The 16,120-nt window shown below is 37.1% G+C and overlaps 1 protein-coding gene across 1 annotated transcript in view; it reads right to left on the bottom strand.

The window, feature by feature from the left end:
• LOC135216419 (probable cleavage and polyadenylation specificity factor subunit 2) overlaps positions 1-16,120 on the bottom strand; it is a 217,622-nt gene that overhangs the window by 81,779 nt on the left and 119,723 nt on the right. Inside the window, exon 7 of the mRNA XM_064251764.1 lies at positions 14,525-14,647. Within this exon, the coding sequence (XP_064107834.1) occupies positions 14,525-14,647 (123 nt within the window). The remainder of the gene's footprint in view (positions 1-14,524; positions 14,648-16,120) is intronic.

The following is a 16,120-nucleotide window of genomic DNA, read 5'->3' as shown; positions in this document are numbered from 1 at the left end:
ACTGACTCGTCAAACTCACTACAAAAAAATTTGAATGAATAATGTACAAATATTGTAAAGGTTGTTACTGCATTATCTTGATTAGTACAGAACTTGTGTAGAATCATTATGGTATGTTATACAAAATCTAGCAAGCCACAAACATCATGTCTGAAACTTAGTCCCTGATGATTTAGAAAAACTGGTAATTAGCTTTTTCATTTTTTGGTAATTGTAGATACACTCAGAGGCACCAAAGTATGTGTAAAGTGTTTCGTACCATGATTCTCATTTACTTACATACAGACACATACACATAGGTTATCCTAAATTACACCATAAAGTCCAATACAGTAATGTATTGAGTACATACCAATAAAAAGACTGCTGTGCCAGAGAGAGAGAGAGAATTTAACATATGTACTTTTGAAAGGGAGCTTAAGTTAAAGGAAAGCTAAAGGAGAAAGGGGGAGGGGCTGACCCAGTTAGAATAATACAGTGGACCACCCTTATTTGTGGACTCATTCATGGATTTTTCTGCGAAACCTATATAAAAGTTATTCACGGGAGAACTTGCTAATTCGCGGGTATTTCTGTTAGTAAACATTCACTAATTAGTGTATTTTGATGTTATTTTCATGATTAAATACAATTTTATAATACAAAACTGATTTACTAATTTTCAAATATTAACACTGACTAATACTGTATCAAGTTTAATAAGATTAAATTATATTAAATAACAAAAAATAATTATTTCTCCCCCTCTTACTACTAAGGTGTATGTTTTTTGTATAGTAAATAAATGATTTACTAATTTTCAAATAATATTAATGTAAACAGCAATATATCAATTCATTAAAGAAAATACTATAGTGAATTAGTAAGATTTTAGTTTATAAATTACAAAATTATGTAAGAATTAAGGAAAACCCAATCTTTTAACTTTCTGACTCGGAGAGAGAGGCGACAGTGGAGCTGTCACAAATGTCAAGAAACCTGACAGCAAGGGGAGGGGATTGTTGTCATCTAGTGAGTCTCTCTCTCTTTTTCTCTCTCTCTGCCAAAGGATGATAGATAGACAAGTTAATACTTCATTCAGCCCTCTCTTTCTCTCTCTCTGGAAAAGATATGTATATTTGTGGGTGGGAAGGGAAGAAGTGTTACTTATAGAAATTCATTTCAATCTTTTGATACCATAAGGAGTAATTATCTCTCTCTCTCTCTCTCTCTCTCTCTCTCTCTCTCTCTCTCTCTCTCTCTCTCTCTCTCTCTCTCTCTCTCTCTACTTTAACAGTAGGTAAGTATCCAAATAATAAATTTTATTATGAAAATTTACATTATTTGAGATGAATCTTACCTACTGTTAAATTTAGCTGATTCCCACATTAAGAGGATGGTGGGTAGTGCAGCTAGACAAAATTCCGCTCAGCCATTCGAGCTAAAAGTTTCTTATACGAAACCGAAAACATTCTCACCTGATCTGGAATCCTTGGTGGGTTTTACTACCACCAGAAGTTGGATTCCATTCAGGGAGCAAGGCTCTCATATGTATGCAGCAAAGAGCAGCCTTGCGGAGAAAACCGCTTCGAATCAGCCAGCATGAAACGCACGCGGTATGAGGGACCCCTGTGCCTGGGTCCATAAGCCCTATACAAAATTTGTACCTTCACGCTCCCCAAAATATTAAAACCCGGGATTTAAACAAAAGAGCCTAAAGAATAGCTCTTTTTCAGTTCAGGAAAAGACTACCCACTACTATTAGTGGATTAAGGGGGCCGGCCGGAACCCCTATATATGGTGGTATAGGGCGAAAAATGCAAAGACATGAAAAAATTCATGGAGCTTCATATGGCAATTGAGAATACGTATACGAAATATTTCGTCAAAATTCCTCTTACTTTCGTAGTTACAGGGTAATTAGTAAACATAACTCAATAAGCCTAAAACATTCATCCGTACAAGAAAATGCAATATTTCTTCTGTTATCGTAAATTTTAATAATTACTGGCAAAGAAATTGTGAGAAATGGCATCTGTAGAGATTCCGTGGCTCGCAGAAGCGAGTATCTGGTAATTCTGGTTCAACCATGAATCAGTAGGACCATAGACTTCAAGTAGGTTACACGTTCGAGTTTCACCTCGTGACATTCGCTTGCTTTTACGTATGTTTATGTATGTTTCGGCAAGAAGTTCATCATGCCAATGAGGAAAAGACAAGGAAAACATCTCATTAATATACAGACAAAGAAAAATCGCTCAAGTATTATTACAGAATATCATAATATACGCGTAGTTAGTGAAGAAAGAGGGGAGGGTTGCCTAGTAACGCCCCCTTCTTGCCTGACAGCACACGTCACACTGTGCCCAAGGCTACGATCTTTGAGCAAAGAGATCTTCATTTATGATAAATAACATAGTTTTGGTTTTTTAATACCCAAAATGGATATGAAATTCATAATAATCATGATTTATTAAATTATCTTTGTAAAAAGAGAGTACACCTTCGAGTTTCACCTCTGACATTCTCTTGCATTTACATTTGTTTATCTTTGTTTCGGCAAGAATGTCATCATGCCAAAGAGGAAAATACAAGGAAAACATCTCACTAACATACAGAAGAAAATTTGCTGTAATAAGCTGAGTTAGTGAAGGGGAGAGAGGGGTTTACGTAGGAAGGAGTGCCCCATCTTGCCTCAAGCAGTGCCCCAGGCTACGATATATGAGCAAAGGGATCATTATTTATGATTAAATTATGATAAATAAAATAGTTTTGGTTTATTAATACACAAAAAAGAAATATACATTCATAATAATCATTATTTATTAACATTGTCTTTATAGAAATACGAAGGAAAACTTTGAACGCCCGTATCTCAAAACTATACTTATTGACCTTCAAAATCTATCTCCTCACTTAGTTTTAAAGCTATAGTATTGGAATTTGGTATATAACTCAGAAAGACATTATAGAACAATCAAATAGTGCCCTTTTTTCCAATTTTTGTTTCGTCTTTTTTTTATAAATTTTTTTCTCGTGATTTATAGGGTTTATTTTTTTACCATATTGAAAAATTCATATCTAGCAAAAAATGACTTTTAGAAAAAAAACTCTCCATCTGATTGGAGGTCTACATCAGGTCTATAAATGGTAGTAATCCCAGGTCTTAATATTAAATATCAAGGGAGGAGATACAATTTGAAAAATGGTTGTTTTCGGGATAAATTGCGCTGGCGTCACAAAACCAAAGGTCAGAGGCGAAAATATGCAGGTAATGCGGTTGGAGATGTCCCAAGTCACCTTATTAAGTGGTATGAATGTCAAAGTCCAGTCGTTAAAAAACGGCATTAGCTGGCCGGCCCCCTTAAGGGCTTTACCGTTTTCAAAAACACAATTCTGTATACTTAACGGGGGCGGCCGGAACCCATATAGGGCGAAAAATGCAAAGACATGAAAAAATTCATGGAGCTTCATATGGCAATTGAGAATACGTATACGAAATATTTCGTCAAAATTCCTCTTACTTTCGTAGTTACAGGGTAATTAGTAAACATAACTCAATAAGCCTAAAACATTCATCCGTACAAGAAAATGCAATATTTCATCTGTTATCGTAAATTTTGATAATTATTGGCAAAGAAATTATGAGGGCATCTGTAGAGATTCCGTGGCTCGCAGAAGCGAGTATCTGGGTTCAACCATGAATCAGTACTCAGTTGGACCACAGACTTTAAGTAGATTACACGTACGAGTTTCACCTCGTGATATTCACTTGCTTTTACGTATGTTTATGTATGTTTCGGCAAGAAGTTCATCATGCCAATGAGGAAAAGACAAGGAAAACATCTCGCTAACATACAGACGAAGAAAAATTGCTCAAGTATTATTACAGAATATCATAATATACGCGTAGTTAGTGAAGAAAGAGGGGAGGGTTGCCTAGTAACGCCCCCTTCTTGCCTGACAGCACACGTCACACTGTGCCCAAGGCTACGATCTTTGAGCAAAGAGATCTTCATTTATGATAAATAACATAGTTTTGGTTTTTTAATACCCAAAATGGAATATGAAATTCATAATAATCATGATTTATTAAATTATCTTTGTAAAAAGAGAGTACACATTCGAGTTTCACCTCTGACATTTTCTTGCATTTACTTTTGTTTATCTTTGTTTTGGCAAGAATGTCATCATGCCAAAGAGGAAATACAAGGAAAACATCTCGCTAACATACAGAAGAAAATTCGCTGTAATAAGCAGAGTTAGTGAAGGGGAGAGAGGGGGTTACATAGGAAGGAGTGCCCCATCTTGCCTCAAGCAGTGCCCCAGGCTACGATATATGAGCAAAGGGATCATCATTTATGATTAAATTATGATAAATAAAATAGTTTTTTGGTTTATTAATACACAAAAAGAAATATACATTCATAATAATCATTATTTATTAACATTGTCCTTATAGAAATACGAAGGAAAACTTTGAACGACTGTATCTCAAAACTATACTTATTGACCTTCAAAATCTATCTCCTCACTTAGTTTTAAAGCTATAACATTGGAATTTGGTATATAACTCAGAAAGACATTATAGAACAATCAAATAGAGCCCTTTTTTCCAATTTTTGTTTCGTCTTTTTTTATAATTTTTTTTTCTCGTGATTTATGGGGTTTATTTTTTTACCATATTGAAAAATTCATATCTAGCAAAAAATGACTTTTAGAAAAAAAAACTCTACATTTGATTGGAGGTCTACATCAGGTTTATATATGGTAGTAATCCCAGGTCTTAATATTAAATATCAAGGGAGGAGATAGAATTTGAAAAATGGTTATTTTCAGGATAAATTGCCCTGGCGTCACAAAACCGAAGGTCAAGAGGCGAAAATCATATGCGGTTTGGAGATGTCCCAAGTCACCTTATTAAGTGGTATGAATGTCAAAGTCCTGCCGTTAAAAAACGGCATTAGCCGGCAGGCCCCCTTAAGGTAGTGATTGGGCAAAAACTGAATTGTACTCCTACTGTGACACATCAATCCTATTCTGGAGCGACAAATTGACTTAACACTTAATGAAGTTGCAACTTCTGCTCACATTATGAATGTTTAACTTCAATAAGGTAGAAGATATGGAGCTAATTCTCATGCATTAGCCTATCCATTATGTCACAGAGGAACTTGTGTTCCTTGAAAAAGTTTCTAAAAATCATAACACAAAAGGTTAACTTTGCCTCTTCCAGGCTTAACCTTCACAAATACATTCTAGGTTTTCTAAAACCACAAAACAAAAGTTAACTTTGCCTTCAAGTTTAACCATTGGCACAGGCATTAAAGTTTCTAAAATTGCAACACAAAAGGTTAACTTTGCCTCCTCCAGGCTTAACCTTCACAAATACATTCTAGGTTTTCTAAAACCACAAAACAAAAAGTTAACTTTGCCTTCAAGCTTAACCATTGGCAAAGACAGCTAGGTTTTCTAAAACCACAAAACAAAAGGTTGATTTTTGCCTCTTCCAGGCTAACCTTCGACCACATCTGTTTTTCTTAAAACCACAAAACCAAAGGTTAACGTTGCCTCTTCCAGCATTTACCTTTGACAAAGATGTTCAAGGTCTCTAAAAGGATGATAGAAATGTTCTAGCTTTAACCTTTAAATTTAAATGCCCAATAGGATAGAGAAGTTTCCTCTTCCCCCCCCCCCCCCCCCCCCCCAAAAAAAAGGGGGTTAAATTGAAATTCTTACAGGGAGCTGTAAAGCATGGCCTTAACATCACCCTCAGCTCTTAGGCAGAGAGCTAAAATAGCATTCCCTTTACACCAGCTTAAATAAGGGTGCTGACAGTAAATTTACTTGTTAACCACTACTAAATAAAAGGTTTTACAGTAAATTCCGATAAAATTTAGACCTGCATCTAAACTCCAGAGAGAGACTGAAATAGAGATGAAGGGGCTTCAATCTCAACACCTTACAGTGCTGGTCCTCAGCAAGATCTAAAAGTACTTGATGCAATACCGAGGAAAGTATGTATGGAACGCTAACTTTGGAAGTAAACAGTAACAAGTCTTATCTCCTCTACACAGAAAACATTGACGTCTACAAGGTTCCAGGTGCTGAAAATTCCTCCAGAATGGTGCCCTCAGCAACACACAGACCACTGCTTCTGACCCCAGGCCATGGCAGTTTTAAATTAAGGACAGATCCTATAATAACTTGAAAATCTTATTATTGGGAGGGGACATTCTAACATCTCCAAGCAGTTAAGGAGATGCCTACATCAATGGAACTGTATGGAATTGTGTAGTAGAGTTGATTTCTCCTCAACGGAAGAATGTGACATCTACCAAGAGCATTGTAAATTCTGAAAAGTTTTGCCCTGAGGCTACAAGGGCTCTAAAGGAGAATAAGCAATTCTTGAACTTGACATTGCTCAATAGAATTCAGAGTAGATACAAGGGGCAGGCCTATGAGTCTGAATTAGGCAAAATTTGAGGAAACATCCACTGCTTAAGCCTGAGGGCCAACAAAGTAGTAGTAATCATTCAGATGTCCCTGTTCATCTACATGCTAGGAAGCTAAATGAGTGTTCCTTAAATCCACACCAAGTGCCAAACTTACGGATGTAAAGGACCTCGTAAGCAGTTGTTCTTTCTGAATCCCCAATTGCTACAACACTGTCCTTCCACAGAATGGATGATCAAACCAATATGTTGTTTCATTTCACTCAGAGCAGCAACTTCCCACAAAGACTGTTTCTGACTGGGAATAAACCTGCTAAGCATCCTGATGTCTTTCCACTGCCCTGACATTTAAAAAGTTTTACCAGTTGTAGTTTGACCATTCTATGTTGCATGAAAGCGTAATGACACTAGTTAAATTCTGTGTTGCATGACAAAGGGAAAAGGCCAAAACTTGGACTTAGGTTTAAGAACCAAATGGACGATTCCTGGTTACAGTGTCCCTCCTATAGTCCTGGAGCCAAAGTTGGTTCTGGATTACTTACAATGAAAGTTATTTGTAAGTCGTAATTCTTACGCTGAAACTGTACATTAATTGAGTATGATTATCTGAAAATAACCTGTGAGGCCATGTTTCCTAATGAGGAAATGCCCTTACCATATAGGAAGTTTCTTTCAGGTCTAAAATCTTCAAGCAGCACATGCTTATTCATCTTGACCGACAAGCATGCATAATTAACTATCATCCCCACATCACTAAATAAGAATGGGGATATAAAGAATTAACATTATAATGCATAGAAATTGGGCAAGAAGAAGCAACAGGTCCTTGGCCTTTGGAATACTATTGACAGAGTGGACTAACTTGAATCACTGATTCAGTAGAAGTGTCTTGCTCCTAAAGTCGACACCATCTACCAATGGGCAACAAGTCCCTGACCTAACTAATAGAGGGCTGCACACTAACCCAAAGTGCACAGAACAGCAATACCTTCTAGTAAAACCTCTTGAAGGAACTTGCATGACTGTGGATGTATGGTAAGTGGAATACATTCTGCATGTGTACCACAAGTCTGACCATTCTTTGGAAAGGCACTAAAACCATGCGAGAAAACCAACAAGTAAATGGGCAGACACTTACTGCTATTCAGTCTCCAAATGTCCAAGAATATCTCAATTACTTATGGGTGTCTTCCTAAAGAATTACCCTTGGACCATCATTCCCTCTATATACATCTCCTACTAAAAGAGACTTATGAGAGATTTCTGCTGAAGACAAGGGAAGCTAGAAGAAGGAGATTAAACCGGTGGAGGACAACCAAAAAGAATCACACTGCCCTTCACCGTCTCCACCATATAACATACTGGTCCCAAGTCTCTCCATGGATGTTAGGAGGTTGCAACTGTCTATATCCCAGAACCTGAATCTGCTTACCCCCGAAAGGTATAAAATAAGACTACCAATAGATAGTCCCGAGCTGCATAATCAGACAGACAGGAAGCGAAAGTGTTCTCACTTCTTCCAAACAGTGAGTATAAGCATGAGAACATTACCCTGCAGCATCAGAAATGAGTTACTTGTTTTCCTGCTAAAAACTCCCGTAGGGCTGGCTTCTCCACCTCTCTTAAGAAGCTGCAGAGATGAGACAACGTAGATAAAAGGTAATAACTCAAGGTAGACTGAAAATCCATCAGCATGTCTGTCAGTATCGAGTTCATTTCCCACAGGAAAGAGAAAGAAGGCGAACCTTCTATTAAAGATGGTTAAAGGACCAATAAGCGTTGTACAACAAAAGTCGGCCTTCGGCTCTCCGTGACTTTAAAAGACAAGACGACAAGCCAAGGCAGACAAAGGGAAATCGTGTCCAAGGACGAGAAAAGTTACGAAATGCTCTCAAATTGGAGAAAGTGTTGGTTCTCTTCTCAAATATTTAGTGCCAAAATACGCTAAGATAATTAAGATATATTCTCTATGTGGCCTCTATTCTCAACAAAATGAGGATACAGCAAGGCGTAGTGTGGCAACAAACGCCGACCGGCCCAAACGAGTTCCTCCTCCAACTCCATTCAAACTCTTCTTCCGTCAGCAGGCGACGGGAGGGGACAGCTGCCGACAGGAGGTAAACAAAGAGCTTAAAGGATTGCTCTTTCTCCGCAACCCTTGGCGACAAAAAGCAACACTCGTCGATAAGAGGTGACAGCAGCTGAGTGCTGTATCGCATCCACCATGACTCAATGAGAGCAAGACAGTTAAGCGACTCGGGACTTGGCCAAATCCGCACGAGTCAACTGCGTTCACACGAGACGAGTCAACAATGTCCACCGCAGGGTTCCCAGATGTATCAGAACAAATTATCGTACCAAATCTCTTCAAATCATCGTACTTTGATTAATAATCATTTATCGTACAGAGGGTCAAATTATCGTACTCATACGATAATTATCATACGTCTGGGAACCCTGGTCCGCAAGAGTCGACACTCGGCAGAGGGAGAGAGAGAGAGAGAATGAGGTGCCAAAAGTTGGAGGCGGTGGGAGAGGAGTTACAATGCTCCCGCCTAGTCCGAAAGCGATCGTACATACTTGAAAGCATTCCTATACGAAACTAAGTTAGAAATCTCTGAAGCTAGAATATCTAACTCGGCGAGAACTTTAGATACTACAGACAGTGTAGACTTGAAAGAGAAACATTAATTGAGGCAGTTGAAAGAGATTTGCCGATAGCCAAAGAGGAAGCACACGAACAAACATTACAAAGAAAAAGGAATATGCTAGCATACAAGAATTTAGAATAACCAAAACATGAGAGATAAAAAGTCGACCGAGTCGACATATCTAAACATGTAAAACTCGCTACAGATACATTATCATCTCAATAAAATGTCTATACCTATATCATATATTTTTAAGCCTATGCATGCTAACACCTCAAACTAGGTGTTGAAACCAACAGAATGCGCCTAAGAAGCGAGCATTAACGCTTACCGATACAGTCCTTATGTGAACTCTTTAACGGTCTTTCGATGAAAGCTTTAAACGAGATTCAGACCATGAAAAAGGGCGAAGTAGGTATTGGAGGGCACAGAATCCCATCGTCCCGAGAACCGACCCGGTTCCCTGGCAGCGGACGTTTCCAACTGTCGCAAGGCAGTCCTAGGCTCGGGCTACATACAGACGAGGGCACCAACACCTTACTTCTAACAGGGAATGCTCAAATGAGCGCACACTGGAGGGATTCGGAACGTTCCCGTCACGAACTAAGTTCAAATTGTATTAGAACTAAAAATAGGATAATGTTCTAACTTCTTGTTACGCTTTACCTGAACCGAATGGGGAGCAGAAGGCAGAGCTACAATGGAAGTCAATACTAGCCTACTAAAATGCCTAGTCTAAGTAGGGATAGCCTGACAGGTTTAAGTCCTGATCTAACTAATTGCTCTCGCAATCTATTAGTCCGAGTCTTTCCTATATCTGACATATTCAGGCATAAATTCTCAGAACAATTCCCTACATTCTTCACATCTAGTAGTTCCAAAATCCCTCTGTACCCCTGCCAGTACAAAGGAATGTTGATCAACTTCCAATTCACCATCCTGGTTACACCAAAGCATTCCTACATAGCCTGAGGTCATTGGTTTTGCTTCCAGTGGAAGATATCCTAGAAAAATGAAATTACAATACCGTAAACAGGTGTAAAACAGTCAAACTTCATAGAATACCAACAATCGCCTAGCCGCAATGGCGGCAAGGAGAATTCTGACAAGGGCTAAAACATTTGAAACACACCTGGTGGAGAACAGGTAAACTAGACAGTCATCCGGGCAGCCATTCGATTTTTTTGTTTGTTTGAATGCCGACTCACCTAATCGGCGGGGAGATATAGCTAAATTCAACAGTAGGTAAGATTCATCTCAAATAATAACTCTGTCAATAGAAATAATGAAACACTTGAGCTGGTACCAAAAGTAACAGTAGGAGAAGTAAAGAAAGTATTAAAATTCATGAAAAGAAACAAAGCACCAGGAGAAGATGGAGGAGATTTCATAATAGTAAAATTCACTGAACTTTATACAAGAATGCTCTATACCTACCAGCTTGGAAACCTTTATCATGATATTAATTCACAAAAAGGGAGACACAGAAGATCTGAAAAATTACCGCCCAATAAGTTTACTCTCAGTATTATATAAAATATTTACAAAGATCCTATTAGGCCGCATAGAAAGACAGCTTATTAGGCCGCATAGAAAGACAGCTAGACTTTAATCAACCAAGACCGCACGGTATTCAACAACTGACCATATCCATATAATTGACCAGCTAAAGGTAAAATCAACAGAGTATGACAAACCACTATATATGGCATTTGTAGACTATGAGAAAGCTTTTGATTCTGTCAACTTTAGTAGTAATGAAAACCCTTCAAAAGCAAGGAATAGATGAAACTTACGTTAGAACACTTGAAGATATCTATACGGGTAATACAGCAACCCCAAAACTACATAAAGACAGTGGGAAATTTACGATTGAGAAAGGAGTTAGACAGGGAGACCCCATCTCTCCTAAATTATTCACAGCCTGTGTAGATGAAGTTTTTAAGAATTTAGATTGGGAAAATGTAGGAATTAACATTAATGGGGAATACCTTGACAACTTAAGATACGCAGAGGACATAGTTATACTTAGTGAATCGGGAGAGGAATTACAAAAGATGACAGATTTGAATAAAGCAGAAATGTAGGACTGAAAATGAACATGCAGAGACAACAAATCAGGGTTATGGACGAATCTCTAGAGATTGATAACCCTCTTACGCTGAAGCCCTAAAAATCAAAACCTCTCCCGTATGCCGGCGCCAGTTTGGAGTGAGCGCGGAAGCGGAAAAAATAATTTTTTTCAAAAAATCACAGCGCGCTTAGTTTTGAAGATTAAAGAGTTCATTTCTGGCTCATTTTTTTGTCATTGCCTGAAGTTTAGTATGCAATCATCAGAAATGAAAAATAATATCATTATCATATGTAAATAATGCAATATATGGTAGTGAAAAAAAAAAATTCATAGATAATTGTATTCAAATCCCGCTGTGCAAAAAACGGTCAAAGCTAACGAGTTACTTTTTTTTTTTTGTATTTTACACTAAATTGCAATCACTTTGATATATAATACATTGTAAAACAATAAAAGCAACACCGGAAAAATATTATCACAAAATGATGTACGAATTCGTAACGCGCGGACGTAAAAAAATTTTATTTTCAAAAATTCACCGTAAATCTAAATATTGTTCTAGAGACTTCCAATTTGTTTCAAAATTAAGACAAATGATTGAATATTACGATACTGTAAGAGTTTTAGATTAGAATTGCAGATTTCGACCATTTCGGACAAGTTAAATTTGACCAGTGTCGAAATTTTTATATATATACTTTTTTATATGCACATATTTCGGAGATGGAAAAAGCTACAACCTTCAATTATTTTTTATTGTATTCTTCATGAATTTGCACACATTTTGATATATGAAACTCTATAAAACGGCTAATATGAAAAGGAGCAAATATAACGATAATGCAATGTACGTATTTCAGAGACTTGTGGCCGCGAATCGGCGCGCGGAGTGAAGTTAAATATATTTTTAAAAAATTCACCATAAATCACAATATTGTTCTAAAGACTTCAAATGTGTTTCAAAATGAAGAAAAATGACGGAATATTACTGGGCCGTAAGAGTTTTAGCTTACAATTGCGTTTTTCAACTATTTCAGTAGAGTCAAATTTGACCGAACGTGGGTTTTTTTTCTATTTATCGTGATTTATATGCAAATATTTCGAAAAAAGAGAAAAGTTACAACCTTCAATCATTTATAGTTGTATTCTACATGAAATTGCGCACATTTTCATATATAAAACTTTATGTAACAGCTAATTTTAAATGGTGCAAACATTTTGACAATCGCACAAAAAAAATTCTGATTTTTTCGGAAGAGTTACCGCGCGGACGTAAGGAAAAAATTTTTTTTTTTTTCATAAATTCACCATAAATCAAAATATTGTGCTAGAGACTTCCAAGTTGTTGCAAAATGAAGGTAAATGATTGAATATTACTAGAATATAAGAGTTTTAGCTTACAATTGCGTTTTTGACCATTTCGGTAGAGTCAAAGTTGACCGAAAGTTGAAATTTGTGCACTTAACGTTATTGTTTATATGAAAATATTTCGAAACTGATAAAAGCTACAACCATGGGTTGTTTTTTGTTGTATTGTGCATGAAATTTCACACATTTCCATATATAAAACTTTATGTAACGGCAAATTTAAAAGGGTGCAAACATTAGGACAATCGCACGAAAAAATTTATCGGAAGAGTTATCGCACGAACGTAAGGAAAAAGTTTTTTCATAAATTCACCATAAATCGAAATATTGTGCTAGAGACGTTCAATTTGTTGCAAAATGAAGGCAAATGATTGAATATTACTATAATATGAGAGTTTTAGCTTACAATTGCGTTTCTCGACCATTTCGGTAGAGTCAAAGTTGACCGAAGGTTGAAATTTTTGCACTTATCGTTATTTATATGAAAATATTTCAAAACTGATAAAAGCTACAATCATGAGTATTTTTTTGTTGTATTTTACATGAAATTGCGCACATTTTCATATATAATACTTCATGTAAAGGATAATTTAAAATGGTGCAAAAATTATGTCAAAGTGACGAAATAATTTTTGAGATGTGTCACTGATACTTTTTAGTGCGATAAGAAAGAAATTCGCGCTTGCGCGCCTGCGTAGCGATTATAAACAAAACAACGCCTTGATCCATGAACTCCCAGCATCCCCCAAGGCGCGTGATTCAAAAGTTTTCGGCTGGTAGGCCTATAAGTATTTTTCTGCAAATTAAAAAAAAAACTTTTTTGAGCCGACGTATGATACGTCCATTCGGCATACGGGAGACATTTTGACTCGACGTTTAATACGTCCATTCGGCGTAAGAGGGTTAATGAACATATGTATTTAGGGCAGATAGTAAGTGTTTCTTTAGGATATGAGACCGAAATCAAAAGAAGGATAAGCATGGGATGGAGAGCTTTTGGTAAAAAAAATAAGATTATGGAAAGTAAAATGCCATTTTCCTTAAAAAGAAAAGTATTTGGCCAGATGGTCCTACCAGTATTAATTTATGCATCAGAAACTTGGAGCCTTAGAACAAAAGCTAGTTACAACTCAAAGAGCTATGGAAAGAATAATGATGGGAATAACACTAAGAGACAGAAAAATAGCAACATGGATATGAAAGCAAACTAAAGTAGAGGATATTCTAACAACAACTAAGAAAAAGAAATGTACGTGGGCAGGACATATAATGAGAAGTCAGATAACAGATGGACAAAAAGACTAACAGAATGGGTCCCCAGAGATTGCAAATGAAGCAGGGGAAGGAAGAGAAGACAATGGATTGACGAGCTAAGAAAATTTGCGGGTATAGACTGGCATAGAAAGACCATAAACAGATGGGAGTGGAAAGACACATCTGAGGCCTTTGCCCTGCAGTGGACTAGCAACAGCTGATGATGATGATGATGAAGTCTAATTAAGATTAATGGGTTAAGTATATCAAACAGGAAATTAATTTGTTATTTCTGGCAAAAAATCAGTTAAAATATCTGAATAATAAAAACTTGTCACCATTATAAATTAGATAAATGTCTTGGGACGTATCAGCAGACTTTCTTTGGAACTGGGTATGAAGAGTCTAAAGGTTTTCAAGACAATGAACATGTACTAATTATAAGCAAAGGGTTTGTATTGATGGGCTATTATTTCTTCTGACAACTTAAAATAGACACAAGTAAATTCCAGTCATTACACAGAGGCAACAAAACTGCAGACCTACATACACAGTTCTGTGACAAATACAGTATAAGGATCTTTTGCTGGGGCTCCCACACACCCTTGTAACTGTTTTTGGTATTTTCATTTTGCTTCTACACTAAACATTTAAGTTACTATATTAAAGGAAGGAAGAGGACAGGATTACTTGCCAGTAAGTTAGCAATATTTTAAAAAAAGATAAAGGGCAGATAATTGTACCTTCGGTGATGGAAGACGACTGAGATCCGTGAGATTGTGACAAAACTTGAGATGTTTGAAACTAAAGGGATTTGTACGCAGAGAGTCGAAAGCTTTAGTCAACTTTTCACTCATCCATTCAATCTGTGAAAAAATAAAGGTACACATTACATTGTAAGGCTGCTACCTTCACAATATGAAAATAGTTTTTTTAATTACTTATACGGGCAGTCCCCAGTTATCGGCGGGGGCTCTGTTCTCGGCGTGGTGCAGATAGGCGAAAATGGCTATTAACAGAAACTTGGTGATTTATGGTGTCAGTAACTGGTTAATGGCGTCGATATATGGTTAATGGCGCCATTAACTATTATCGGTGCCTTATGGCGCTGATAACCGGAACTCAGCAGGTTATGGCACCATAAATCTCCAATTTCATGGGGCTATACAAGCACCATAAACCAGGATTGCCATTAACCAAATCCGCCAATAACCGAGGACTGATTATAGTGATTAAAAACACTGTTCCACCTATACTATATGAACACGTACTTATATTGTTACATACTTTCAATGAGCTCACTTTTCTTATTTGTTTTATTACCAAACTAAGACACAATAACTGTATTCCTAATAAAAATTAAAAATTTTCATTCAATTTGTGTTTTTATAGCTAACAAACCTGAGCTCTTAATATTAGGATAATCTTCTATTGCCAGCTGTAAACCAATCAAAAACAATCAAAGATTGTAATGCAAGGAATCTGTGACATCAGGCAACCCAAGTGTAAACGAGGTGGAGGCTGGTCACCGGTCACCTCTCAACCTGTGACACACTATACTTGGTTTTTTCCATCTGTCCACCCGCCTGTGGTGTTTTGTATGGTAACACTGCGTCCCGGGCTTTAGATAGTTACATTCTGCTTATATTCAACAATTATAATAATATCCTATTTCGAATATTAACGGTGTAATTCACTTACAGTAAATTATTAAAACACTTTTCAGTTGGAAATGTACACCCAGATATCCTTTTATTTAACTAAAACTTACACAAAACGTAACTATCTAAAGCCCAGGGCGCAGTGTTACCATATGCAAACACCACAGGCGGGTGGACAGATGAAAAAAACAGGGTAGTATAGTCTTTTTTCAACAACATTGAGTGTGGTTGCTCAGATTTACATTCCTCCTTCCCAAGTTGGTTTCTTTGTTTAGCCCATGATTTCTTTGTGATTTTAAGTGTCTGTGCCTACTGTGTGTTATGGATACAGCCAAGAAGTTTACAACCCATCAACACGTGTGTCCAAGAGCCTAAGGTTTTCCCTGTTCAAGGTTTTTGGCTTCTTCTTTGACTGACCCTCATTCCACTTGCAGTAGGTGCCATTCTAATTTTTGTAACATCATTAACCCTTGCCTGGAATGTCGTTCCTGGTCTGTGTCACAGTGGAAAAGTTTCTATAACAAGAGGGAGTCCCATTGGATGGCTACTTGTATTTCTTGGGAGGGATTCATGCCTACCCAAGTGGACAATGCTGCCTCCCTTTCGTCCAGAACTTTTCCTTCTGCTAAGTCTTCTGTTGATGCCCTGTCTCCTTTCTTTTTTTCCATGGAAAAAAAG

The sequence above is a fragment of the Macrobrachium nipponense genome, chromosome 6, assembly GCF_015104395.2.
Source record: "Macrobrachium nipponense isolate FS-2020 chromosome 6, ASM1510439v2, whole genome shotgun sequence".
NCBI lineage: Eukaryota > Metazoa > Arthropoda > Malacostraca > Decapoda > Palaemonidae > Macrobrachium > Macrobrachium nipponense.
Note: the sequence above shows the minus strand (reverse complement) of the source record. Positions and strands in the feature narration are given on the sequence as shown.